Genomic DNA, 27,124 nt, shown 5'->3' with positions numbered 1-27,124 from the left:
TTTTTGTTTTTAATGCTGTGAATAAGAGAGACATTAGTGGCACTTCCCTGGTGGTCCAGTAGTTAAGACTCAGCTCCTGATACAAGGAGCACCAGTTGGATGACACAGGCTGCATGGTGCAGCCAAAAAAAAAAAAAAACCAAAACAAAACAGAGACCTAAGAACCTAGGAAGGTTAAAGCAAAAGTTTTGGTGGTGGTGGTGAAAGGTATAAAATAGGTTAGGATTAACATATACACATTACTATGTATGAAATACATAACCAACAAGGACCCATACAATAACTTTTAAGGGTAAGTAATCTAAAAAAAGAGGATATATATGTATATATATAACCGAATCACTGTGCTGTATACCCTAAATTTACATGATACTGGCTCAGAGGTTAAAGCGTCTGCCTGCAAATGCGGGAGACCTGGGTTCGATCCCTGGGTCAGGAAGATCCCCTGGAGAAGGAAATGGCAACCCACTCCAGTATTCTTGCCTGGAGAATCCCGTGAATGGAGGAGCCTGGTAGGCTACAGTCCATGGGGTTGCAAAGAGTTGGACATGACTGAGCGACTTCACTTTCACTTTCAGTTATGAATCAACTGTGGGCTTTCCTGGTCAGCTGGTAAAGAATATGCCTGCAATGCAGGAGACCCTGGTTTGATTTCTGGGTCAGGAAGGTACCCTGGTAAAGGATAGGTTACCCATTCCAGTATTCTTGGGCTTCCCTGGTGGCTGAAACAGTAAAGAATATGCCTGTAATGTGGGAGACCTGAGTTTGATCCCTGGGTTGGGAAGATCACCTGGAGGAGGGCAAGGCAACCAGTCCAGTATGCTTACCTGGAGAATCCCCATGGATAGGAGGTACCTGGCTGGCAGGCTTCAGTCCATGAGGTCGCAGAGTCGGACATAACTGAGTGACTAAGCACGCGCACACACACATAAATCAACTATACTTCAAAAAAAATAAATTAAAAAAAATTATTTTCACAAAAAAACCTCCATAAAAGTAAAAGTTTTGGGAGGAGATATACCAGGCAAATACTGGTTAAAAGAGAGCCAGCATAGCCGTGAAAATGAAGTCAAATGGATCTTTATGTCAAAAAATGTTGCTAGAAATAAAGGAGGTCCCTATAGTAGTGATAAAATATAAAAATCACTAGAAAGTTATAACAGTTTTATATGCACTTAAAAACAAAACCTTAAAATTTATAAGGCAAAAATTGGCATAAGTATACAGAGAAACTGATAAATCTGTGACCCTATCTACAAAACTTATTAGGGGTGTTCAGTTCAGTCTCTCAGTTGTTTGCAACTCTTTGCCACCCCATGTACTGCTGCATGCCAGGCTTCCCTGTCCATCACCAACTCCTGGAGCTTGCTCAAACTCATTCATGTCCATCAAGTTGGTGGTGCCATCCAACCATCTCATCCTTAGTCGTCCTTTTCTCCTCCTGCCTTCAGTCTTTCCCATGGACAGAGTGTTAAGGGTTCAGAAGATATAAAACAACACAGTAAGCTTCAGTTAATGGACACAATAGAATTCTGAAGTCCAACAATTATGTAGTCTTCTGAAGTACGTGTGGAATCTTTATGAAAACCAACAATAGATTGAGACATAAATCTCAACAAATCAAATTCTTTTTATCATATAAGCATTTTCTCTTGATCATAGATGAACTAAGTCAAAAATTAGTACCAAAAAAATGTACTCTTAAAACTTTTCTTTTTGAAAACTTTTAAGGTTGAAAGTTTTAAAGTTAAAAATTTAAAAAAACAAAACAATGGAAATAGAACTGAACATCCTAAAAATAGTACATATCAAAACTCATAAAATATTGCTAAAATAGTAAGTGAAACTTATAGCCCTAATCTTTTATATTGAAAAGAATAAAATTAAGTGGGCCAACTGAGCATTCAATAAATTCAACAAGGTAGAGAAAGAAAAAATTAGACCCAAAGGAAGTTAAGGGAAAGAAATAATGAAGATGACAGCAGATGATGATAGAACAGAAGGCAGAAATAGAATCAATAAAACTAAAAGTTGTTTCTTAAAGAAGTCCAATGAAAATAAAACTGTCAAGATTTGGTTAAGGTGAAAGAGAAAGCACAAGTAAACAATCTTAAAAATGGGGAAAAGAACATAATTACAAAAATCAGAGACCTAACAAATAGACTATATGAACAACTTTATGCTAATATACTTGAAAAAATTGAGATAAAATGGACATTTTTAAGAAAGATATAATTTATTAAAATTGACTACAGTAGGAATAAAAAAATGTAAGTAGTTCTGCTACTTACAATCATTAAAGAAATTGAATCAGTAGTTTAAAATGTACCACTGATTGTGGTTTGATTTCTCATATGGCTTGACTTCTAAAAAAGAATAAATGCTGGATCACACTTGTATTAGTATTTACAATCAGTGATAGTTCAGTTTTTTACTGCAAATGAATAAATAGACATTCTAGTATCTAAATTAAAAAAAAAATGCTAAGAACCATGCTAAAACCTAAGCATGGAAATTGAATTCATTCATAGGTGGTCATGATTACCTTAGAGTTTTTAAGTATTACATCCTTTGTTGACAGGGTATCCTTAGAAAAGGGGCGGTGGGGGAGAAGTTCTTTTAAAATTTTTCTTTTACGGATATGTAAATAAAAAAACTAGAGGAAATCAAGCTGAGCAGATATCCCAAGAAGTGAAAATTAATAAGAAAGTATCAAGACTTAAACTGATTAATTTATGTTTAAGTGTGCTTCTACAACCTGAAAATTTGTGAATTTTTAAATAGAATGATGCATAGAAGGAAAAACTTAATCTCCCATGAAGTTTCTTTACCAAAATCTCAATTATAGTGTAAGACTCAAGCTAATAGACATAAAATGAGAGTAATTCTTAAACTTGACTAGTGATATGCTTTAATGCCATATGTGAATTGGACATAACTGGAGAATTTATTAATATCTTTATTATGAATTAAGTTGAACCATATGAAAGGCTATTTTATCATTTTAACATACAAAAAAAATGGCAATTCTGTGAGATCACATGTGTTTGTTAAAGGAGAAAAAAGGCAACCAGACTATGCTGAGCTATTTTTTAGTTGTTTAGTTAAAATTTATTTGTTACTATATATCCTCTATTTCAGTGTTCCATGCAAGACAAGAATGGATGCAAACAGTTTATGGAAACATTGTGGGAGAAATACTTGAAATTGAGAGAGTTCTATTTATTAAAATTTATTTCCTTTGAAAATTTAGACAGGATTGCCATTGTTCAAATACCTAAATTTAGGTAATTTGATACCCAAAACTAGAGAACATATAATCAAGTAATGGGAGCTTACACAAATATATTACTTGGAAATCAAAGAAATGTGAATAATTAGGCCTGGCTTTATGGAAGCAGATGAATTGAAATTGGTATTGAAGATTACCTTAGATTTGGCAGATAAGAGAACCCCATTAACACAGACAGACACAGAGGAATTAATATGGCCGGTTTAAGATCAGAGATCATCTGACCAAGGCAATTTGTTGCAAAGTGTTGGCAGGAAAGAGTGACTGTGTAAGGTACGAGCTAGGTGATATTTTTTTTCAACGTGTGGTTGTCTACCTGTAAGATTTCTGGGAAGGTAATTATATCAAGAAAGTAATGTTTTAGAAAATGTAATCTGGTAGTGGTGATCAGTATAGCTTTAAGCAGAGAGACAGGAGTCAGTGAGATTAATTAGGAGGGTCTGGCCATTATCTACAAGAGAAAATAAAAAGTCCTGCACTAGAGTGATATATGGTAGTAGAAATACAGAGAACAAAATGACGCCAACATTTGAGGAGACACTTGGCAGTGTTTGGTGGCCGAGGGATATCATTCAACATTATAGATAATAGGTTTCTCCCTTTCCTGTTACTTTCACTGTAGAGATTTTTGTTTTTTTGTATAGCACCTCATGCATATTTGGTTCTAGTAAATGATTAATTTCTCATCTTTCTGTTAGAAGCTGATATATTTTTATGTTTTCAATACTTTCAGTGCTTTCTGTTAATGTCTGTTGGGGAATAAAACCCAAATTAGTCTGAAAGGACCCTGACATAATCAAGTATCAGATCTTTTTACAAAAGATTTTTAGAGATGAACACTAAATCATGGTGTGAATAAATCAGATTTACCCAGAATTATATTTGAAACATACTAATAAAGAGAACACATTATTAAGTCAGATATAGGAAAAGTTTAGGTAAAGTCTGAGAATATCTCCATAAATTAGAAGGCATATTGTCTTCCAGAATGGAAGACAAAATATTATTCACCAAAGCAAAGCTATGAAATTAAGGAAATCTTATAAATAATTAGATTGAAATGTTCAAAACCGTTGTTTTATGCTGAACAATGCTTTCTAGTTACTTGGAGACTGTTCTCTCTAAACCTAAAGTCTTATGCTTTTTAGCAATATTTGTCTATAGAATTCACCTAAATAGTTCCCTTTCCACTTAAGTGTACTGAAAATTACTTTAAGTGGACAAATGGATGGATTTTCTTTTCTTTTTTTGAAGACTGTTCTTTTAGAGCAGTTTTAGGTTCACAGCAAAATTAAGAGAAAGTTACAGATTTTTTTCCTGTGTCCCCTTGTCCGCACAAATGCATAATCTCCCCCTTATCAATATCCCCCACCAGAGTGGTACATTTTTACAGCTGCTGAACCTATGCTAATATCATAATCACCCAAAGTACATGGTTTACATTAGGATTCTTTCTTAATGTTGTATATTTTATGGGTTTGGACAGATAATGACATGTACCCTCCCTTACAGTACCATACATAGTATTTTCACTACCATTAAAACTCTATGCTCTGCTTATTCATCCATCCCTTAAGGGCAGATTATTTTTTGGAGGGCTTTTTGCTACTTTTTAATTCAAAGAATCAGTACTAGAAATTCTTTATAGCTTAATTCCTATTTTGTTCAAGTTTTTTTTACCATTTCATTAAGCAAGTTAACCTCTCCGTCTTTACCCCATTGCCTCACCCCTCTTTGTTTCTTGATTAGAATGTTCTTATTAGCATCAGCATTCCAGGATTGAGAGTTTCCTTTGATGGGGTTTCATTTGCAGTAAATTATCCACCAAAGAGTATGATTTAATTCTCTTTAAAATATGAAGAACTATGTGCACTTGTTAGAGTTCTTTAAGTTATTTTTAAGAGGAAGTGAGAAAAACTGGAGTTTCCATGATTGTTTATCTTATTTTTCATTCATTACAGTCCACTATACAAAACACAAGGGGGACGGATAGTGTGTATGGTAATTAAAAGTATAGCCTCTGGATCCAGACTGCATGGGTTCTAATCCTGGTTCTGCCTTTACCAGCCCTGCAAACTGGGTGGAGTAAATAGATCATCTCCCTCCTTTCCCATCTGTGAAATGGGGGCATAATTCCAATTCCAGAGATTTGTGAGGATTAAAGAGAAAATTACTATAAAATGCTTAGCATGTAATAAGGAATAAAAATGAGAGTTTGGTGTTGCAGTTGTCCTTGTGATACTTTTGTTACTACTACTAAGATCCTTAGTTGTTATCACTGAGAGCCGGAGATATGCTTTGTATTTGAAACCTAAGATAACCACATGTGCTGTGCTTAGTCGCTCAGTCATGTCCGACTCCTTGCAGCCCCATGGACGGCAGCCTGCCAGGCTCCTCTGTCCATGGGGATTCTCCAGGCAAGAATACTGGAGTGGGTTGCCATGCCCTTCTCCAGTGGCTCTTCCCAATCTGGGGATCGAACCCAGGTCTCCTTCGCTGCCGGCGGTTTCTCCACCATCTGAGCCACCAGGGAAGCCCAAGATAACCATATAAATATCCCTAAACTGTTTTCTTAGTCTTTTTGGTTGACAGTAAAAATTGTTCTCTATCATCTCATTCAGTATCATCATGTGAAACCCTAAGTTAAAGAAACAATACACTTGTGGGTGTTCAGATTGCTGGACCAGAGGGATGTCTGTTCTCCTACTTTATTAACAAAAAGAATTTTTAGAAGTAATAGTAATAAAGGATAAATTTGTTGAGGTGAAGAAAAGGTGGGAGAGGCTGGATGGCTTTACTTTCTGAGAATTCACTACATTTCTGTACTTAGCACCAATTCGTACATATTGAAATGTGTCTAGGGCATGCAAACTTGAAAGGACTGCTTGTTTGAGTGAAGTACTGCAGTCTAAGTGATACAAATTGGATGAATTAAAGTGGCTCTGGGGATTTGTATTTCAGAGCAGCTGGATGGTAGTGACTGTCAGTGCTTTGGCTTTACAGCAGTAGAAATGGGATAGGGCAGGAAGTGTCCTACTGAAAATCAAGTGGTGAAGTCTATAAAACACCCAGGTGCGATGGTGTTAGCAGCTGTATAAATGCAGAGTGTAATTTTCTCCTCTGTGCTCTTGTCACTTTCCTTTATAAAATTGTTCTCTACCTGCATCTTTAAGCTCCCATTACCTTTAAGGAATCCTCCAGCAAAAAGTATGAAATGTCATGAAGGCTTTTTTTCTTTCACATTTGCCATTTGTTATTGAATACCCTCTTACTAAAGAGGTACAAGCCCATTTCCCAATACTGTTCCTTCCTTCCTTTTCTGTTCCTTAGGTGTCTTCTGTGCCTACTGTGGAAGAAGAATCCTCCTAATTTAGATTTCACAGCATGGAGAAATGAGTAGTTTGCATAACTCATTATTAATAATTTGAGCCATGGACTTATCACATCCTATTTATTGTTGTCATCATTTATGACGATAGTGAAGTGGATTCATTCACAGTAACATTATATACATTGAAATTCCAGTGACTTAAATGGGTGAACAAACACATTTTGGTGTGTATTTAATTTTCTATCATGATTTGTTGAGAGGTTGATTTTTTTAAAAGTTTTTGAGGTGAATTAAAGAATTCCCTTTTGACAATGATGTTAGTACACTTGCTTCCTAAATATAATGTCAAAAAAATTAATGGGACGTATTGACAGAGCATTCACATTCATTCATGTTTTATAATTCTGTACACAAAATTACTAGAAATTGGCTTGGGTTGCTGTTAATGTGAAGTATTTAGTAAAGTATTTATATATGCCAGCTGACTGCATCTGTGAATATGTAATTTTTTCTGGTCTGTCATAACTAGAGAATTTTGCTGTGAGAAGGATATTTTGGTTCCTTACATCATTATCCACCAAATTAAAACTTTATAAATATCTTTATTCATTCTGTTTATCATTTGTTTTGAATTTTCTGAAATTACTTTCACATTGGTAAGGTTATTATCTTTTTTTAAATTTTGCCTCCACCTTCATCTAAGAGAATAATGAATTGGCTACTACCATAGTAATAAATTGGCTACTACTGCCCCAAGAACTAAGAGAGACACTAAGCCCAGTGGTTAGCACATTATAGACATTTAATATTAGCTCAAATTATCATAAAAATTTTTCTGCCTTAGACAAGTTATTAGCAAAAGAGATGCTTAAATAATTTTGAAGTACATCTTTTCCTCCTAAAAAAGTATTTTTGAATCATCTCCTCCACTTTAAAAAAAAAAGGTAGCTCATTCTAAGTGTTAGACATTATCAGAATTTGTGACATTTTTCCTGGGTGATTTATGTTAAGTATATGTATATATGACATGATGGTGTATGAAATTTTGTTAAATGTGATGGAACAAAAAGTAAATATAGTTGATGCTTACATTTGATCACAGTGACATTATATAGCAGATGCTTTTCTCATTTAAGTTATTTGCACAGACCTTTGGAACCTAACTCTCAGGTCATACAAGCATTGCCCTTATTCTCTTTCTGAACGTAATAATATTGTAGGATGATTTCAAACACATTCACTATTCAAAGTCCTTTTTAAAAACTAAGAAAGTGCCAGGAAGTGTGTATCTCCATAGTGTTTCTTTATTTAAAGATTTTCTTTACTGTGGTAAAAGTCACATAACATAAAGCATGCTATTTTAACCGTATTTAACTATCTGGTTCAGTGTGTCCGTAGTATTTTTGTGTGACTTGTACCTCTGGATGAGGTGCACTTCACCAGGTGGTTTTTCTTTCAGAGGAAAAAGCTAAGTCCTTATGTGTAGGCCTACAAAGCCCACATGATCTGAGCATGCCTGCCCTAATTCCTCTTAGTCTTTCTGCTATTATTTATCCCCACTTCCTGACTGCAGCCGCACTGGCCTCCCAGCTGCACTTTACTCTAGAAGCTTTGTATTGGCCTCCCTGTCTTCAGTGGCCCTCCCTGATAAATCTACAAGGCTGACCTCCCCAATTCCTTAAGTATTGGCTTTCCTTCACCTTCTCAGTGCTTCTTAGCTCAGTTCAGTTGCTCAGTTGTGTCCGACTCTTTGCGACCTCATCGACTGAAGCACACCAGGCTTCCCTGTCCATCAACAACTCCCGGAGCTTACTCAAACTCATGCCGATCGAGTCCATGATACCATCCAACCATCTCATCCTCTGTCATCCCTTCTCCTCCTGCCTTCAATCTTTCCCAGCATTAGGGTCTTTTCTAAGGAGTTGATTATCTGCATCAGGTGGCCAAAGTAATGGAGCTTCAGCTTCAGGATCAGTCCTTCCAATGAGTATTCAGGACTCATTGCCTTTAGGTTGACTGGTTTGATCTCCTTGCAGTCCAGGGAATTTTTAAGAGTCTTCTGCAACACCACGGTTCAAAAGCATCAATTCTCAGTGCCTCTCCCTATTCACTATAGTTACTGTAGTGAAATTACTGTACTTCTTCATTTCCCTTTCTGTGTCCTCCTTTTTCCCTCCCTGAAACACCAAATGCTACATTGGCTTCATCATAAGTAAACTGAAGGCCATGAACCCACTCTTAGGTCTGAAAGACCGGGTTGAGTTTTGTTTGTTGAATAGGCACATCTTCCACAAAAAGTGCCTTTGTCCTTATAATTATCCAGTTGTCAATTATTTTACCACGCTTTTCAAAAGAAAGCACATTGACATAGAAGAAAATGTGTATTTTGAGGAAATGACATTGTAATTATATATTTTGGATTTAGAGAGCCCCATTCTTTCAAAAAGCTAATTTTGTGCCAAAGCAGATAAACTTGTTCATCTTGTCTTCATCTCTGGTTGGTCTGAATAACCCAGCTTATTAATGCAGACAGAGCAGGAAAGGTTGAAATGGCTTTACACATAATCACACAGATAGTAAAGCTGGTAAGAAGAGCACCCAAGTATTCTCTTTGTTCAATACATCATCCTTCGTGGAGCTGTAGTGGAGGCCACCTCTTGTTATTATAAGTTGTCACCTCATCTCAGTTCATACCCATGGCAAAAGAAATGAAGAGATATATTTAAAACTTAAATGGCTTTTTATAACTTTTTTTTACCTTTTAAAGATGAAAAATATTGTTTTTAGAGGGTGAGAACATGAACAAATTAGTTTTAGTCCTTTATCCACTGAAACAATATCATATGCCTCTTGTCTTAAGAGAGTGGGTGTAATTTAAACCTGACTGTAATTAAATATTGTGACTATGAAGTGAATATTCATTTTTTACAGCAGGTGAAAAATAATGCAGTCGTATGTAGCATGAGGCAGGTAGGGTAGAGAGCTGTCTAATTTGGACCTACTGGAACTGATATAGATTTTCCATCCAAATCAGCAGAAATGTAGCACTAAGAGCATAGTAGCAGCTCTCCTTTCTGCTTGGAGCTTTAAAGTCGAAGGTAGCTAGATCAGTTTAGCATGCTGGCCAGCCTGTGACTAATCCAGCAAGTTATTAATTCTGCTTTTCCCAAGGCTACTCCCCTGTTCCGAAGTGGACTTTGGTTTTTGGGGTATACATTCTTTTCTCAGCTTTGAAACAGTTATGAATCTTCTGGGCACTAAACAACCTTAACACTCAAAGGCCTTTTCTGCATCAGCAGATAAGTTGTGTTGCTGTGGGGGCTGGGAAAGTCAAGAAGTGTAAACTTCCTCCTCTTATCACCAGTTGATTTAGCTTATTTTGTTTCCTTACTTTTCCCTCTTTAAAGGCAATTGTTCAAACGTCAAAAGTAATTTAATTTCTTCTTTTTGAACCCGGTGACATTCTTTAATCTACATTAGAGTTGGGGTTTTTTTTGTTTGTAATACAGAAAGAGAACGTAAAGAAAAGTACAACAAAGAACATATTGTTAGGGTTTGAAATGTGGTTGTTCATTTTAACCAAAATAATTCCAGATAGATAAAAGCATTGAAATATATTTACGTAATGAGTTCATATGCCTGAAAACTAAAATTAGATGTTTGGAAGACAGTAAGGAAATTCTTTTTTTTCCTTAGCCAGAACATTGCAAGTCAAGGAAAACTGTTCACTAGATCATTTTATCTTTGCTAATGGGACTTTTTTCCTCCCAATTTGGTTTCTCCATCAGTTATTCCGAGACCGAAATATATTATATTGTAATAGTCAATCTCATGTATCTTTCTAATGATCAGTAATGGGCAGAGGGAAGATGAGATTTTCTTCTACCTTCACCAGCCCCTGTCTCCACCTGCCTGCGCTTCAGATTGAATTGCCTGACTTAGATAGTCATCCTTTAAAGTCATGTTCCTGAAGTCTGAAGGTCTTGTTCAGTGTGCTTTGACAGACCAATTTGTTTAAATTCAGCACTTTGTTCCATTCCCATTAATTGTACTACCATTTTTTAGAAATGTGCTAGGATTCATGTGTGCCTAATTCTAAAAATGGCTTTGTACATTAAGGTTCATTTAACTGATGGTTAGGGGGAAGTTGAGAGACTTAAAGTTATTTTAAAACATAGTAATAGCATGGAACTTTCTTGTACTGCAGGCACATAAGAAGACACTATGTTGTCAGCCTCTCGGTCATTAGGCTTGTTGTGATTTGGCTTATATCTTACTGGTCAGGATGTCACTGTGAAGAAACGTTTAGTCATGGAAAGAAAATCAGTGTCCAGCATCAAAGATAGTAATAGAGTAAGCACTCCCAATTGGATTTTCATAGGCAGGATTGATTTGTGTGCATTACTGGGTCTGTGTAAAATGGTGTCCTTTTGGCACTAGCTGAATATAAATTTCAGGAAATGTTTTCTCTTCTGTAGATCAGTGTAATACAGTGAAATTTGCTGTAACTGAGGGGAGGCAGTGGTTGGGCGTCCGCTAATAGCCTGAAAGGAACTAATGAGGATGTGCAGTCCGGAACGATTGATTGAATAGCTGCAGTCCTGTGTGTTGCTTTCTCGCTTGCTCTTTCTGCAAGCTGTAGAGAGGGAGGGGGAAGAGCAAGACACAGGGAGGGAGCGAGAGAAAAAACGCTTTCTCTTAAGTGGAAGTAGCACGGATCCCAGGGGCCAGGAGGCCAGAAATGGAAGTTTAAACTGCATCTGTCTTTTAAAGGGAGAACAGCAGGAATCAAAATGTCAGTCTCCGGAGTCACGATTTACTCCTTATTTTTTAAGATCTGGAAGATAACACAGAATACTTTTTTTAGGATGTGTTTTTTGTTTTTTTTTCTCTTGTCCATGTTGAGATTATCTAATGTTGTCTGAGAAGCTGGATTCCTATATGTCTGTCAGTTGAAGTGGAGATGGGAAGCAGTTGTGATAAAGGTATAATATGTATATATCTATCATCTGTGTGTGCGTGTGTATGTGCATATATATATGCATATATATGTATCGCTCTAAAAAAATTTTAATGTAACCTTAATATAGCGTATAGTAATTAAATTGGAGAATACCAGATCATCTGCAAAATCTGAAATGCATTAGGTCAGTTTGCACAGATTTAGGATCCCAGAGTAAGATCTTAGTGAGGTCATACTGCCAGAACAAGGAGAAGCTGAGCTATTTTTGTATCTGCATAAGCATATATGTTATTTTATCCTAGCAGCAGCTTTTCATCTTCTCATGGACTTTTGGTTGCAGGCTGGTGAATCATCTTATCTGCACAGAACTGAACTTTGACCTTTGTGCAGACACCATCAAATCATGTTCAACACTAGGCTAAATTTGTTCATATGAATATAAAAAATAGTTCATTGGATTCTGTTAACTCTTATATGGCTGACATAAAGCAGTAGATTCCTATACTGTAAGATGCAAATACTAAGTGAACTCAGAGATATTAAACATAGCTCAGAGGAAATTACTTCTTATATGTGCATAGACAAAGATACAAACTATCATGCTAAAGCAGATTCTTAACAGTGACCAAGTTTCTTTAATGTCTTGATAATATCTGTTTAGAGATAAATGACAAATTATATCTTAAATGTAGAATATAATGTATCTTTAAAGCAAACTGATTTTTTGTGAGAAAAAAAATAAATAAATTTACAGGTTAGCGAAAGAGCCTAAATTTGGATTTTTATCGATGTTTCTTTTTTCTCATCCAGAGGTGCCAGCAGAAAGGTCCCCACGCAGACGGAGTATCTCAGGGACCACTACATCTGAGAAACCCAACTCTATGGATACTGCGAATACCTCACCCTTCAAAGTACCAGTAAGTGCTGCTCTTCTTTAAAAGAGTACTTTTATTCTTTTTAGAGTTAGAGACGGTTGCTAAGAAATCAAAACATTTTGCTCCTCAAGAATCTCTTTATCAAGTTACTAGTTAAAACCTATCATAATTTTTGTAAAGGTGTGGGTAGAATTTTTTTTTTTTAACTTTATGGGGCATACTTTTTTTTTTAACCTAAGCAGAGAATGATAAGATTCATAAAGTTGCAGAGCAATTTATCAGAGACTTAGACAGCTGTGTATTCTAATCCTAAAACTAGGCCTGTGCTTTGCTCAAGCCATCTTTTAGACACCCAAGTAAATGCTTAAGAAATACCCTGGAAGAAGTATTCCTGTTAAAAATATTCTTTAAACTAATGAGACAGTACTGAGAGTCAGTATTGAATACTAAAGAAGGCTGAGATGGAAAGTCTATAAGTGAACAGGTCAGCTGACCACCAGTTGCAGCCCTAATTTCAACCTCTTTGATATAACTTGGAGTAACCAGATTTTAATTTATCTATTTTCTTTGTTGACTGAATAAGAAATATGTTTACTTTCTAATCATTTCATTTTATTAAAATTAATTGTTTTTAAACTGGATAAGAATTACATCTGTGTAGTTGGCCATTATTATGGTTATAACAGAAATCAGTATAAAGTAGAAATAAGCCTTTTCTATTGGGGGGAAAAAAAGGATTAAAAAAAAATCCAGCCAAGTTAATATATTGTGTTTTTTATTCCAATGCAATTTTTTAAAGTTAGGATGACCTTTTAGGTAGAACTGGTATTTTGAGATGTATTAGCTGGCATTTACCTGTAAATTAACCAAAGTGAATGTTTTATTTTGCATTAATCCTGAGAAGCGAGATTTCTCCTTGTTATATCTCAGTGCTGAAAGGTTGTTGCTGAACGATTAGACGCGGGATTCTTGGCCTCCGGAGGAGACGAATTCAATCCGGGGCCAGAGACGAGGCTGGATCGCTCAGAGCTTTTGTGTAATAGAGTTTTATTAAAGTATAAAGGAGATAGAGAAAGCTTCTGACACAGGCATCAGAAGGGGGCAAAAGAGTACCCCTTTTGCTAGTGTTAGCAATGGAGTTATATACTCTCCAATGAATCCAAAGAATGTCTGGAGGTTGCAAAGACCTCACCAGACCCACTCCCATATTTACATTTTAAGATAACAGAGTTGGCTAGAAGGTTTAATCCAAAGATTGTCCTCAGGCAGGATACATTATTGTTATATAATCCTAAGGAATGTAGAGGAAAAAAAGTAAAAAAAGTTTGTCCTTTCTTCCTCCTTGAATATTCCATACTTCTCTCTCCTTGGGGACCCCTAGACTTCTTATCAACTTGCCTAGGAACTGACTCTCTCATTCCCCCCTTTCCTTTTAGGAGAATTATGTTGCCTAGGGAAAAGGGGCGTCGTTCTCATTCCATAACTGCTTCAGAGCTGACAAGGGGCGTTGTCCCTAAATTGGTGAGGCAACATATTCTCCTAATCCTCATAGTGAGGATGTCTGATCCAGGGGCCCCAAATAGTAGTCGGGAGAAGCTACAGTGATAGCAGGAATTTGAGCAACCATTTGTAACTTAAAAGCTTTCATGCGACTAGAAACAAATCCAGTTACACAGTTACAGATGCAGGGAGCAAACAGCAAAAACGAAACAATCAGAATTATTGTCCACCATGGGGAACTAGTTAACGTATCCCAAAGTGAGGCAATAGAGGCTTCAGGAGTATCCATGGCCCTAATCATCTTGTTCATGTGTTTAGTAAAATGAGTAACATTAGTGCTCATATCAGGTATATATGTGCAGCAAAATAGTCATTAAACTGAGACAGTGTATAATCAAAATTAAAAGTCACATTATGTCCATAGTTAAGGTACAGAGTATTACACCAGTCCATTCTAGGGTTGTTAGATGTCACCAGACGAAGAAGAGGCATCACATGTGATTGTTGTTGAAGGTATTCGCAGACTTGGAGAAAGTCTTTTCCTTGAAGTGGAGATGTCCACCACGGGAAGCCTTCCACTGATGAAGTGGGGAGTGCTCCGCAGACCCAGCAGTTAGACCGATTGTGGAATGCAGCATGAGCATGTAAAGTCAAATAAGCATACTTAGAATCAGTGTAAATATTCACACGTTGCCCTTTGCTTAACTCTAGAGCTCGGGTCAGGGCCACAAGCTCCGCTAGCTGGGCACTGGTTCCCTGGGGGAGAGATTTTGCTTCTAAAACCTGTTCAGCAGTCACCACAGCATAACCTGCTTTACGCTTTCCATCCCGAAACAAAAGAACTGCCATCTGTAAATATTTCCATGTCAGGATTGTCTAATGGGGTATCCATTAGATCTTCCCGAGCTGCATAGTTTAAAGTTAAAAATTGAGAGCAATCATGATCAGGTGTTTCATTTTCCTTCTCAGGAAGGAAAGTAGCAGGATTTAAATTTCCACAAACTTTAAGCTTAGTTACTGGTCCTTCTAACAATAGTGACTGATATTTAAGAAGCCTACTGTCTGTCATCCAAATATTAACTTTAGAATTCAAGATTCCACTCACATCATGAGAAGTCAGTACAGTAAGGTTTCGTCCATTAATTATTTTTAAAGCTTCAGGTGCTAATAAAGCCATTGCTCCAATTACTCTTAGGCAGTGGGGCCACCCACGTGCAATTACATCTAATTCTTTGCTTAGATAAGCAATAGGTTGCTGATGAGGCCCTCGGGGTTGTGTCAAAACTCCCAAGGCCATACCTTTTCTTTCAGTGACAAACAAGTTAAATTCTGACCCTGTGGGCAAACTCAAAGCCGGAGCTTGCAGGAGGGCAGTCTGAAGAACCTTAAAAGCCTTTTGAGTATCTGGAGACCAAACCAGTTTGTCGGTTTGGGCCTGCTGAGTTTCAGCTATAAGTTTATATAAAGGCCGGGCAAGTTCCCCATAGCCCGGAATCCAAATACGACAGTAGCCTGTGATTCCCAAAAATCCTCTCAATTGCCTTAAAGTCATAGGTAGGGGATGGTTTAGTATAGGTTTAATTCTCTCAGGACCTATGGCCCTAGTCCCTTCTGATATGATTAGGCCCAGATATCTAACAGATTGTTGACAAAGCTGAGCCTTTTCTCTTGAAGCCTTGTAACCGCAGCCTGCCAGAAAGTTTAAGAAATCTTCTGAGGCTCGTGAACAAGCTTCCTCTGTTTCAGCACAGAGCAAAATATCATCTACATATTGTAACACTACCGCTTCAGAGCTATTAAAGTTTTGTAGATCCCGTGACAAACTTTGTCCAAATAAGTGAGGACTGTCACGAAATCCCTGGGGCAAAACTGTCCAGGTTAACTGAGAAGCTGGCTGCGTGGGGTCTTCAAAGGCAAATAGAAATTGACTTTCTTCCGCCAAAGGCACTGAATAGAAGGCATCTTTCAAATCAATTACTGAGAAATATTTGGCTCGTTCAGGAATTTCAGACAATAGAGTATAAGGATTAGGCACCACAGGGTGTAAAGGAACCACAGCCTCATTTATTATTCGCAAATCTTGAACTAGTCTCCATTTACCGTTTGATTTCTTTATACCCAAAATAGGAGTGTTGCATGGACTGTTACAGGGAACTAACAGTCCCTGCTCTTTTAAATTCTCAATGATGGGTTTTAACCCTTCTTTAACCTCAGGTTTCAGTGGATACTGCTTCTTATGTGGGAATAAGTGTGGGTCTTTGAGCTTGACAACTACAGGAATAGCATTCTGTGCTCGACCCACAGATTTTCCATCAGCCCATACTCTAAGATTTACATTTTGTTCAACTAAAGGGAGAGAAAGGGAGGGCTCCATATTCATGAAAACAGAGGCATGGACTTTGCTCAGTATATCCCTTCCCAAAAGGGGTGAGGGTGATTCTGGCACGATAAGAAACTCGTGTGAAAATAGCACAGAATCCCAGTTGCACGATAAAGAATAACTGAAGTAATACCTTTTGGCTCGTCCAGACAGTCCCATTACGGAAGCGGATCGGGAAGAAAGTGGGCCAGGGGCTTCATTAAGCACGGAGTAAGTTGCCCCAGTATCTAAAAGGAAATTGACGGATTGGCCTCCCACCGTTATCAATACCCGGGGCTCCTCAGGTGTAATTAGGACGGGGGCTTGTGTGGGGACCCCCGGGCACCTTCAGTCCTGGTGGTCTTGAGAGTCAGACCCCTGAGACCTACGCCTCTGGGGGCAGTCTCTCCTCCAGTGTGGTCCCTTGCAGACCGGACAGGGAGCCGGGGGCGGCTTAGATGCCTGAGGGCAATCTCGCTTGAGATGCCCCTCCTTTCCACAGCAATAGCAAGCCCATCCCTTTTCACCTGGGTCCCTCTGGGCACTTTTCTCAGGCTGCTTAAGAACGGTTTTCATGGCCATTGCGAGAGCTTCCGCCTTTTCCTTCGTCTTTCTCTGCCTTTCTTTCTTTTCCTCATATTCCCTTCCATAATAGACTGTCTGAGCCAGTTGTAACAGATTATCTAAAGACTGATTTGGTCCATGCGCCCGTTTTGATAACTTACGGCGAATATCTGGAGCCGACTGAGTGAGAAATCTATCCTTTAAGATCACTTTTCCCTCTTCACTTTCGGGATCAATCTCAGTGAATCTGCGAAGGGCTTCTCTCAGTCTATCTAGGAATTTACCAGGAGCTTCCTTCTCCTCCTGTTCTATGTCTGCCAGTTTGCCATAGTTTAAAGGCTTAGAACGCGCCTGCTTGAGTCCTTCAAGAATACATCTGACAAAATGACTCTGATCCCATCTCCCTTTAGCAGTGTTATAGTCCCAGTCTGGTTCTGTAGCTGGGACCGCCTGACTCCCAGTGGGGAGGGCAGTTATCTCGTCCTCTCTCTTTCCCACTGATTCATTACCAAGCCATTCATCTCCATAAGCAACCGCTTTTCCCAAAACTCGAGCTTTTGAGTCGGGAGTCAACGTTTGTCCCAAGATATACATCACATCTTTCCAAGTAAGGTCATAATGCAGAGTAACACCTTTAAAAGCTTTAATATATTTTTCTGGGTCCTCTAAATAGTCTCCCAGATCCTCCTTGATTCTTTGTATCTCTTGATAAGAGAAAGGCTTATTAACTCTCATAGACTGATAATTTCTCCCAGTGGGTACTTCATGAAGAGGCAACAGCATGAGTGGCTGTCCCTCAGTCTCTCTGGCTGCCCTGCACATATCCCAGTTTTTCAGGATACAGTTCAAAGGAGTGAGGCTGGAATTATTAGCTCCCATCTGTAAGAGAGAAAAAAAGCGACCAGCGCCATTTTTTCTACCGGAGGCGTCCCTCCCTGCTCTAGATGGGGGTGTAGACAGACTTTACACCAAAAGCTTTCCTTCCTGGTCGGACTTAGTCTGTCCCTTACCGACGCAGGCGTCACACTCGTCCCTCCCGGTTCTACCACCGAGACGGGGTGGGGATGCACCAGGGGTAGACCTGACGGCATCCCTGACTGATGTCCAGCCCTTCACCTCGCTTGCCTCTGATGCCACTCGGGGTGCAATCAGAGTAACCTTCCAGAATGTTTCCCAAGCTAAGACCTCTGGGGGAAACATTTGCCACCTGAGTGCCTGTGCACGACCCTAAGTATATTCCTGACCACAGCAAGACCGATACAAACATGAAACTGAGAGGTTCCTTCCAAGTGTTACCACACCGATATAAGAGCCTCCTCTGGTCCACTAAGAGCCAGTGTTACCAAAGGAAAGAAAGCCACTGCAGCTCCAATCCGAGTCACCTTTAACCTCAGAGATGCTCTGGGAGTTAGAGCTCCACCTAGCTTCCGAACTTTCCATGCCTAGCGAGGCTAGGCGCTTCCTGACTACCAATCCAAGTTTGAGACCTAGGCCACAGTACAGTAGCAACATAGATTACAAGTCCCTTGAAAGCCTATGATCCGATAGATTAGGTTAGTACTTTTAATTCCCAAGGAGTTATGAAATGGTCAAAGAGACCGAAAAGTTGACCGAGAAAGGAGAGTTCGGTCCACACGCTTTGCCCGTTTCTGGTCGGTTCCTGAAAAAGACATTGGTTGCCTCTTGGCATTGGCAGGTCGGTATAAACCCCCGACAGGTTTTTGCCATAAGCCTTATGAGGTCGCCGCGGAACCGCAGAGCAGGGCTCCTCATTTGCTTCGCGAGGGCGTTTCATTCATTCACACAAGCACACTGAAGAGTTAGTAAAGTACAGCAGAAAACATGTTTGCTAGGAGAACAAAGAACTAGAGCTCCAAGCATCCTTACCTTGTCTTGAAGGATCCCGGACGAGCCCCCAAGATGAAAGATTGTTGCTGAACGATTAGACGCGGGATTCTTGGCCTCCGGAGGAGACGAATTCAATCCGGGGCCAGAGACGAGGCTGGATCGCTCAGAGCTTTTGTGTAATAGAGTTTTATTAAAGTATAAAGGAGATAGAGAAAGCTTCTGACACAGGCATCAGAAGGGGGCAAAAGAGTACCCCTTTTGCTAGTGTTAGCAATGGAGTTATATACTCTCCAATGAATCCAAAGAATGTCTGGAGGTTGCAAAGACCTCACCAGACCCACTCCCATATTTACATTTTAAGATAACAGAGTTGGCTAGAAGGTTTAATCCAAAGATTGTCCTCAGGCAGGATACATTATTGTTATATAATCCTAAGGAATGTAGAGGAAAAAAAGTAAAAAAAGTTTGTCCTTTCTTCCTCCTTGAATATTCCATACTTCTCTCTCCTTGGGGACCCCTAGACTTCTTATCAACTTGCCTAGGAACTGACTCTCTCAGTGCCTTGTAGAGTTTGTGGATATCTATTACTGTGACACCTTTCAAATGTTTACAAATCTTCTCATTTTTAAAGATCACAAACAAGTGTTGGATTAATAGTCAATCAAATTATGAGAGGAATTATAAAATACTGGATGTTATACCTTTTATTAAATTTCTTTATTCTAGCAGACATAATTATGTATTTAAAATTGTTTTCATGAATGAAAAAAGTATCTTTTCTCTCCCTTCCCCTTGTTGTTTTCCTGATGCAACCAATTCAAATATAGTGAAACTATCTGTCTATATGCAGTATTTGGTGAAAAGGTTTGAGTTAGAATTTGAAGTTTTCATACCATTGTGCTAGAATAAAATAGTGAATACTTAATTTTTTTTTAAAAATAACATCAGTAACTGAAGACTTTCCCTCTGCAATGTGGTAACATTGAAGTACTTCCTGTATTGAATCTGAAGTCATGGCTGGGTTTTTAAAATTTGAATTACTTAGCAATAACAGTTTTAATTTATATTTAAACAATAAATTAACAGCTAATTTAATGTTGACCTTAATAATAAGACTAATTATTTTTGAGTAAAAGTAATAAACCATTGATGCGTATACTTGAAGAATAGCACCACATACAGACCACTTACCTGGAGAAGGGAATAGCAACCCACTCCAGTATTCTCGCCTAGGAAATCCCATGGTCAGAGGCACATGGTGGGCTACAGTACATGAGGTCACAAAGAGTCGGACACAACTGAACAACTAACACACACAGAACACTTACTCAGGGCTGGACTTCAGGAGAGTCCTAAACACTGGACAGCCAGGGAATTCCCTCATTTGTTACTCTTTTCACAGTCTCGGCCACCTCATGGATTTAGAAACTCTGAGGCAAAGAATAGGCCTCTGAATAGCAAATTGCAGTTACAAAACCCATGCACTTAAGTAAAATTTAGCGATTCATAAGTCTTCACCTAGACAATTATTTAGAAAAATAACTATCGGAACACACAGATTGCAACTTTTTTTTAATAGCACAAAATGTTTTTTTAATTAAAAAAAAAAAGGCAGTGAGTAGAAGAAGGAGGCAGAGGAAATGAGAAAACAAAGAGTCATAAAAACAACCTGAATCCATTTAGGATCAAGGCAAATAGCTTTATATACTTATCAATAGCCCTTAAAGGTCCCTTTGTATTACAGAATGGATGGTGCATAATGTCGTAATCGACATTGATAATAATAGTCCTGAATCATCAGGGAAAAGTGAAACTGTTTATACCAGGCTTTTTTTAAAAAGTGAAAAACTGTGTAATATTGTGTGATATATATCCATTGAGAATATTTAAAATTTTAAAGATATGTGAAGCTTTACGAACCTTGTTGTTCAGAAAAATCTGGTTTGTGAAGTTCCTCTCTCCTTGATAATGCTGGATAAATAATTTACATTCTTTTAAGAGAAACCAAAATGTGCTGGCTAAATGAGACACTGCAGTACTTCCACAGATGGTGTATGTTTTAAATCTCCATGTGATCCCAATAGCTAATGTGACTTTACAGCCCTTAAATGTTGCCAGAAGAGTGTATCTAGTTTTCAGAACAACACAAAATATTTTTATAATAAATGTCACAAAAGACTTACTGGGAAAGCAGTACAAAAAGGAACCTAACTTTGAGATACTTAACTTTGTTACTTTATATAGTACTTCAAAGATCATTTTTATGTTAACTTTATGAAGGGGCAGGGGTGAGATTTAAGCACATGTACTTGTGGTTCTAAGATTCAGGTGTCTTTGCTGACACGTGTCTTTATGGTGAACAGCAGGTACATTAACCAGCAGAAGGACCCAAAAAGGAGCTGGTAGTGGACTCTCCAAAAGGACTTTATTCTTCCTAGATCTGTTTTTAAGCTTGAGGGAAGGTGAGGCTTCCCTTGTGGCTCAGATAGTAAAAAATCTGAAAGTTCAGAGGGGAGTGGAAAAGCTGGCTTAAAACTCAACATTAAAAAAATGAAGATCATGGCATCTGGTCCTATCACTTCATGGCAAATAGATGGGGAAACAATGGAAATAGGGACAGACTTTATTTTCTTGGGCTCCAAAATCACTGCAGATGGTGACTGTGGCCATGAAATTAAAAGACACTTGCTCCTTGGAAGAAAAACTATGACAAACATAGACGGCATATTAAAAAGCAGAGACATTACTTTACCAACAAAGGTCTAGTCAAAGCAATGGTTTCTCCAGCAGTCATGTTTGGATGTGAGAGTTGGATCGTAAAGAAAGGTGAGCACCAAAGAACTGATGCTTTTGAACTGTGGTGTTGGAGAAGACTGTTAAGAGTTCCTTGGATAGCAAGGAGATCAAACCAGTCAATCCTAAAGGAAATCAGTCCTGAATATTCATTGGAAGGACTATGATAAAAGCTGAAGCTCCAGTACTTTGGCCACCTGATGTGAAGAATTGACTCATTGGAAAAGACCCTGATGCTAGGAAAGATTGAAGACAAGAGGAGAAGTGGACAATAGAGAATGAAATGGCTAGATAGCATCACTGATTCGATGGACATGAGTTTGAGCAAGCTCCAGGAGTTGGTGATGGACAGGGAAGCCTGTTGTGCTGCAGTCCATGGAGTCACCAAGAGTTGGACACAACTGAGTGACTGAACCGAACTGAAGGCAGATGAAATAGATTTTTAACAAGTCTTGATGGAAATTGTTAACACTGGCACACTTCTTGAATGCTTACTTTGGGCAAAGTATTGGTGATTCACCAACTGATATTGAAGAAATTATTGATACTTTCTTGGCACACTACTTGGTACTGGGGAAACAGAAATGAACAAAACAATTTCCATTCAAAAGAACTTATAGTCTAATATCAAGAGACAGAAAAATGACCAAATTTGTAAAGAGGTAGTTGAGCATGGTAGCACAGGTTTTTAGCAGTTCACTATGTAAGCTGAGACTTTGTCAAGGAGCCAGTATTTCAGCTGCATTTCAAAGGCTGATTGAAAATAGTTGGAAGGGGGAAAGATAGTATTGCAGGCTGGGGGAATAGCATTTTGGAAAGATGCAGTTCATAAGGTGACTCTCGCTGCCAGGGAATATAGAAAAGTTTCACTGAAGCAAGACTTGGAAATCATGTAGGCAAAAATGGCAAGCTAGAAAGTGAAGAGGTAGGTTGGGGCAAGACTATGAGTGGGTTTGTCAAACTTAATGAAATTTTATTGGCCATTAAAGCATTAAAGATTGGTTTAATTGAAATATTTGTCTTAGTTCAAAAGCTGAACCAAATTATGTAAATACTGTGACGATTTGGTAAATTACTTGACTCTAACCTAAGTGACTCTTCTTGCTACCACTGTCTCAACTCAGGGTGATAGGTGAGTTGGGGCTATCATTCGATACAAGAGTCAAGCACCCACCCCTGCCTATCAGCTGACACTCACTGATAGTTCTAGAGTAGCAGATAGCCTTAGGGAGATCCTCAGAAGCTAGTGGGTAAGAATTGCTTGTGTTGTGCTAACTACTGCTACATAAGGCAGAAGGGAGCCAGGGAAGAACTATGGCAGTGAGCCCTTTAAACCTTTGTATATCTCCCTCATTCCCCCAAATTTATATTTTTTAAAAGTTAAAATGGATAACTAGTATATTCATGTATCAGTATATTCCTTACTTTAAATTTAATCCATCTTTATGCAGGTAGTAGACAGCAGAGTCAATAAGTTTAAATATAAGAACATAAGAAATGAAAGAGAGAACTTGTATGGCCCCTGAACCTATAGCTTAAGATGAGAAGTCTTGGCTTTTGGGAATGTTTAAATGTATTTTCCCTTTTATCTAATCATCTAAGTGAAAGTCATTCTGTCATGTCCAGCTCTTTGCGACTCCATGAACTATACAGTCCATGGAATTCTCCAGGCCAGAATACTGGAGTGAGTAGCCTTTCCTTTCTCTGGGGATCTTCCCAACCCAGGTCTCCCGCATTGCAAGCAGATTCTTTACCAGCTGAGCCACAAGGGAAGCCCAAGAATACTGGAGTGGGTAGCCTATCCCTTCTCCAGAAGATCTCCCCAACCCAGGAATTGAACCAGAGTCTCCTACAGTGCAGGCAGATTCTTTACCAACTGAGCTATCATGGTAGCTTATCTAATCATAGGCAGAAGAAAAGCAGAGATCTGCAGGGTAGTTTTCTATAAAGAAAGATGAGCGGTGAAGAATTGATGCTTTTGAACTGTGGTGTTGGAGGAGACTCTTGAGAGTTCCTTGGACTGCAAGGAGATCAAACCAGTCCATCCTAAAGGAAATCAGTCCCGAATATTCATTGGGAGGACTGATGCTGAAGCTGAAACTCCAATACTTCGGCCACCTGATGCAAAGAGCTGACTCATTTGAAAAGACCCTGATGCTGGGAAAGGTTGAAGGCAGGAGAAGAAGGGACGACAGAGGATGAGATGGTTGGATGGCATCACTGACTCAATGGACATGAGTTTGAGCAAACTCCAGGAGTTGGTGATGGACAGGGAGCCCTACCCCTGCTGTAGTCCATGGGGTCGCAAAGAGTTGGACATAACTGAGTGACTGAACTGAACTGCAGGATAGTTTTCCTGTTCTTCCTGCACACTCATTCCATATTTCTTCACCTTAATTCCAATTGCAGTTATTTGTTTGTAAGTCTCTGTCCCTCATTAGACAATAAATTATCTTTTCTACTTATCTTTGTAGCTACCACAATGCCCAGCAACAAATAATTGTAGAGTAGATAAAAGGTATATGAATTATCTAAGAACTGAGTCAAGTGATTATGTTTCACACATACTCTCTTGATATTACAGATTATGTCTCTAGTCAAATGGATTACTAAAGCATTTAATAGCCACTGAGAGATCATTTTAAAGGCGTACACCTGTGCAAAATAGTTACTTTTTTTTTTCTCTTCAACAAAGAGATCTTAATTAATGTTTGAAATTCAGTGCTGTGGTATTTTATCTATATAGTGTTTATTGTTCCTACTTCTGTTGGAAAGTGAAACTAAATAGGATTCTTTACTTAATGATTTATCTCTGTGGATATTTCTTTGAGCCATTTAGGTATCATACATATGTATAAGCTCACAATGTTTTTGCAGATCTGAGTTTTCACTATTAGATTCTTCAAAAACAATTTTAGTCATTCAAATAGTCTTTATCTCTTTTTAAAGATCCCGTTTTTCACTTTTTCTTTAACATCATGCTAGACTTTTTGCCCTTGTCCTATTTATGTTTTCCTTTAAATAAAATATCCATTGTATGTCTTATATATTGCTAAAACTACATTTAAATGATATCACAAGACTGATTGGGAAGAAATAGGTAAACCAATAAAAGTTATCCAGGTTCTTAAATTTAATTCAGAAAGGGAATAGGCTAACATCTTGTAATTGTATATGTTTATTTCACATTGCCTCAGTTTTTGGAACAGGCTGCTTTCTTTAATATTCTATTTATAAAATGACTATTGATATTTATGATTTCTGTATCACTTCTCCTTAGACGATGCCATCAGTTTAGCATTGGCTAAAAGAAAGCGGCTGTGTTCAGGGCCAGATCTCCTCTCAGAGTTCTCATTTCCATAACACAGTGGTCTGAGTTGGCCTTCCCTGTGAATGTAACACAATGCACTTGCAGCTGCTTCATTTGCGTTAGCTTTGAGCTTGGCTCTGAAAGAATTCAGGCACTGAAATATATGCCAAGACAGCCAGAAAGCAAAGCTGAACTAAAGGAGTAGCCGACTCTTCCTGTGTAACCCTCCTTGTGTTCCTGTCACAGTGACACCTGAGCATTCCCAGTCAGATATACCAGATACAAAAGACTGTCAAAAGATGAAAGCTTTTCATAGTTTTTAGAAGAAAGTAAAGCTTTAGAGGAGTAAATGTAGACTAAGTTATATTCTTGTTAAAAAAAAAAGAAATGTTACATCTTTTAAATATTGTGTGATTATCAGATTCAGTATTAGCCATTGTTCTGAACAGAATACTCAATCAGGTTTTTGTTTTTCCAAGTTAAACAAAGAGAGAGAAAGCTTCATGCCCACTTAATAAAGACCAGAAAGTGTTCATTGTCTAAACAAATCATCTAAGGAACTTCAAAAAATACTACTGCCAGAGCTCCACCTCAGACCAGTTAAATGACACTCTCTGGACCCGAACCTAGTCTTTTGTATTTTTAAAAACCTTTCCAGGTGATTCTAACATGAATCCAAGCTTGAGAACTATTTGCCTAAATGATTGGTTAAAGTATTAGGATCCCATCTTAGTAGTGTATTCCCTGTGAACTTCCGTGCCTCCTTCTGTACCTCCAAGTCACCATTAAAAAGCTAGCAATGGGGACTTCCCTGGTGGTCCAGTGGCTAAGACTCTGTGCTCTCAATACAAAGGATCTGGGTTCAATCCCTGGCTGGAAAACTAGATCCCACATGCTCTAAAGACCTGGTGAAGCCAAATAGAAATAATAAAATTAAAAAAAAAACAACAACTAGCAATGATAGTTTCCAGTGGCCAGCTGTCACTCATAAACAGGTTGTGTTGGCTATTAGTTGCCCTTAAGTGCTTACCATAGTCAGTCCAGATGACCAGTCTGATTTTACAAAATGCCTGTTTTATTGTGGCAGAGTAACCTCTGATCAGCCTAAGAGGCTCAGTTGTAGCGGTAAAATATTCAATTTGAGTTCATGGCACCCGAGCTACAATACTATTTCAATTTTTGTGTTCTCATTGCTGTTGTATTCCAGGAAACTTAAAATTCTTTCCTCTGCTGTTTAAAGATTCTTTATTAATCTTTCTTCCTTCTCGTTCCTGACCATCTTACATGAATCTAAAATCCAGGATCATCCTGCAGTGATACCTTTTTGTTCATATATGTATGAATATATATTGATAATGTGTCTATCAAAATATTACTACCACAGGTAAAAATAATGTAATAAACATAGGGATGTCAGAAAAGAAAAATTATAGTCTGAAGATATTAAATATTAAGTACACCTTCAAATCATTTTGTAATCAGAACAGCTATGATTTTTAAATCTTTTAATGATAAATACCCTAGGATATAAAAATTGGAGGGGAAAAACGGGTTAAGGTTAGATATGACCCCTTAAGAAGGCTAGAGAGCAAATAGCAAATACCTGGAGGAAAAGGGAGCAGTAATGGCAGGGAATATTGCCAAGAGCCTCAACTTGAAAGAATCGAAGAATGAGGGAAACTGTCCTCAACCTATGCTTATTCCTAGAAATAGGTCTGCAGTGGTGCTAACTAGTGAAGATTTCAACTTATCTTGCACAGGAAAGATGGCTGTTTAAGATAAGCGGATAGGATGAACTCAATTATAGTTCATTCTTATGGATAGTGCACTGCTATAAAGCCGTCTCCTCAAAGCCAAGATACTTTTCTTCTGTTTCAATGGACTTCCCTGGCGGCTCAGTGGTAAAGAACCTGCCTGCCAATGCAGCAGACACAGGTTCTGTCCCTGAGTAGGGAAGATTGCCTGGAGAAGGAAATGGCAACCCACTCCAGTATCCTTGCCTGGGAAATCCCATGGACAGAAGGAGCCTGGCAGGCTACAATCCACAGGGTTGCAAAAGAGTCAGACATGACTTAGCAACTAAACAGCAAGAGGCTTAACTCTTCTTACCACAACTAGAGAGAAGCATGTAGTTAGCCACTAAGTATAACTAATAGCAGATGATTTCTCCTTTCAAAGATGTTAGAAAGTTAGAAATATGTAAAGGGAACCTTGCCAACTTCTCAATTTACTAGGGTTAGCTGTACATAAAGATATTGTCACCCTTCTTAGCTATACCTATAGTCAACA

At 38.3% G+C, this 27,124-nt stretch overlaps 1 protein-coding gene across 9 annotated transcripts in view; it reads left to right on the top strand.

The window, feature by feature from the left end:
* RASAL2 (RAS protein activator like 2) overlaps window positions 1-27,124 on the top strand; it is a 389,739-nt gene that overhangs the window by 274,846 nt on the left and 87,769 nt on the right. For 8 of the 9 annotated variants that reach the window (XM_070474030.1, XM_070474029.1, XM_070474028.1 and 5 more), the window contains one exon: window positions 12,397-12,503. In XM_070474030.1, coding sequence (XP_070330131.1) covers window positions 12,397-12,503 — 107 coding nt within the window. Of the gene's footprint in view, window positions 1-11,511; window positions 11,609-12,396; window positions 12,504-27,124 lie in introns of those variants that run through there. The other variant, XM_070474032.1, reaches the window with a different exon arrangement.

This window comes from Odocoileus virginianus, chromosome 11 (assembly GCF_023699985.2).
Source record: "Odocoileus virginianus isolate 20LAN1187 ecotype Illinois chromosome 11, Ovbor_1.2, whole genome shotgun sequence".
NCBI classification, from domain to species: Eukaryota; Metazoa; Chordata; class Mammalia; order Artiodactyla; family Cervidae; genus Odocoileus; species Odocoileus virginianus.
Note: the sequence above shows the minus strand (reverse complement) of the source record. Positions and strands in the feature narration are given on the sequence as shown.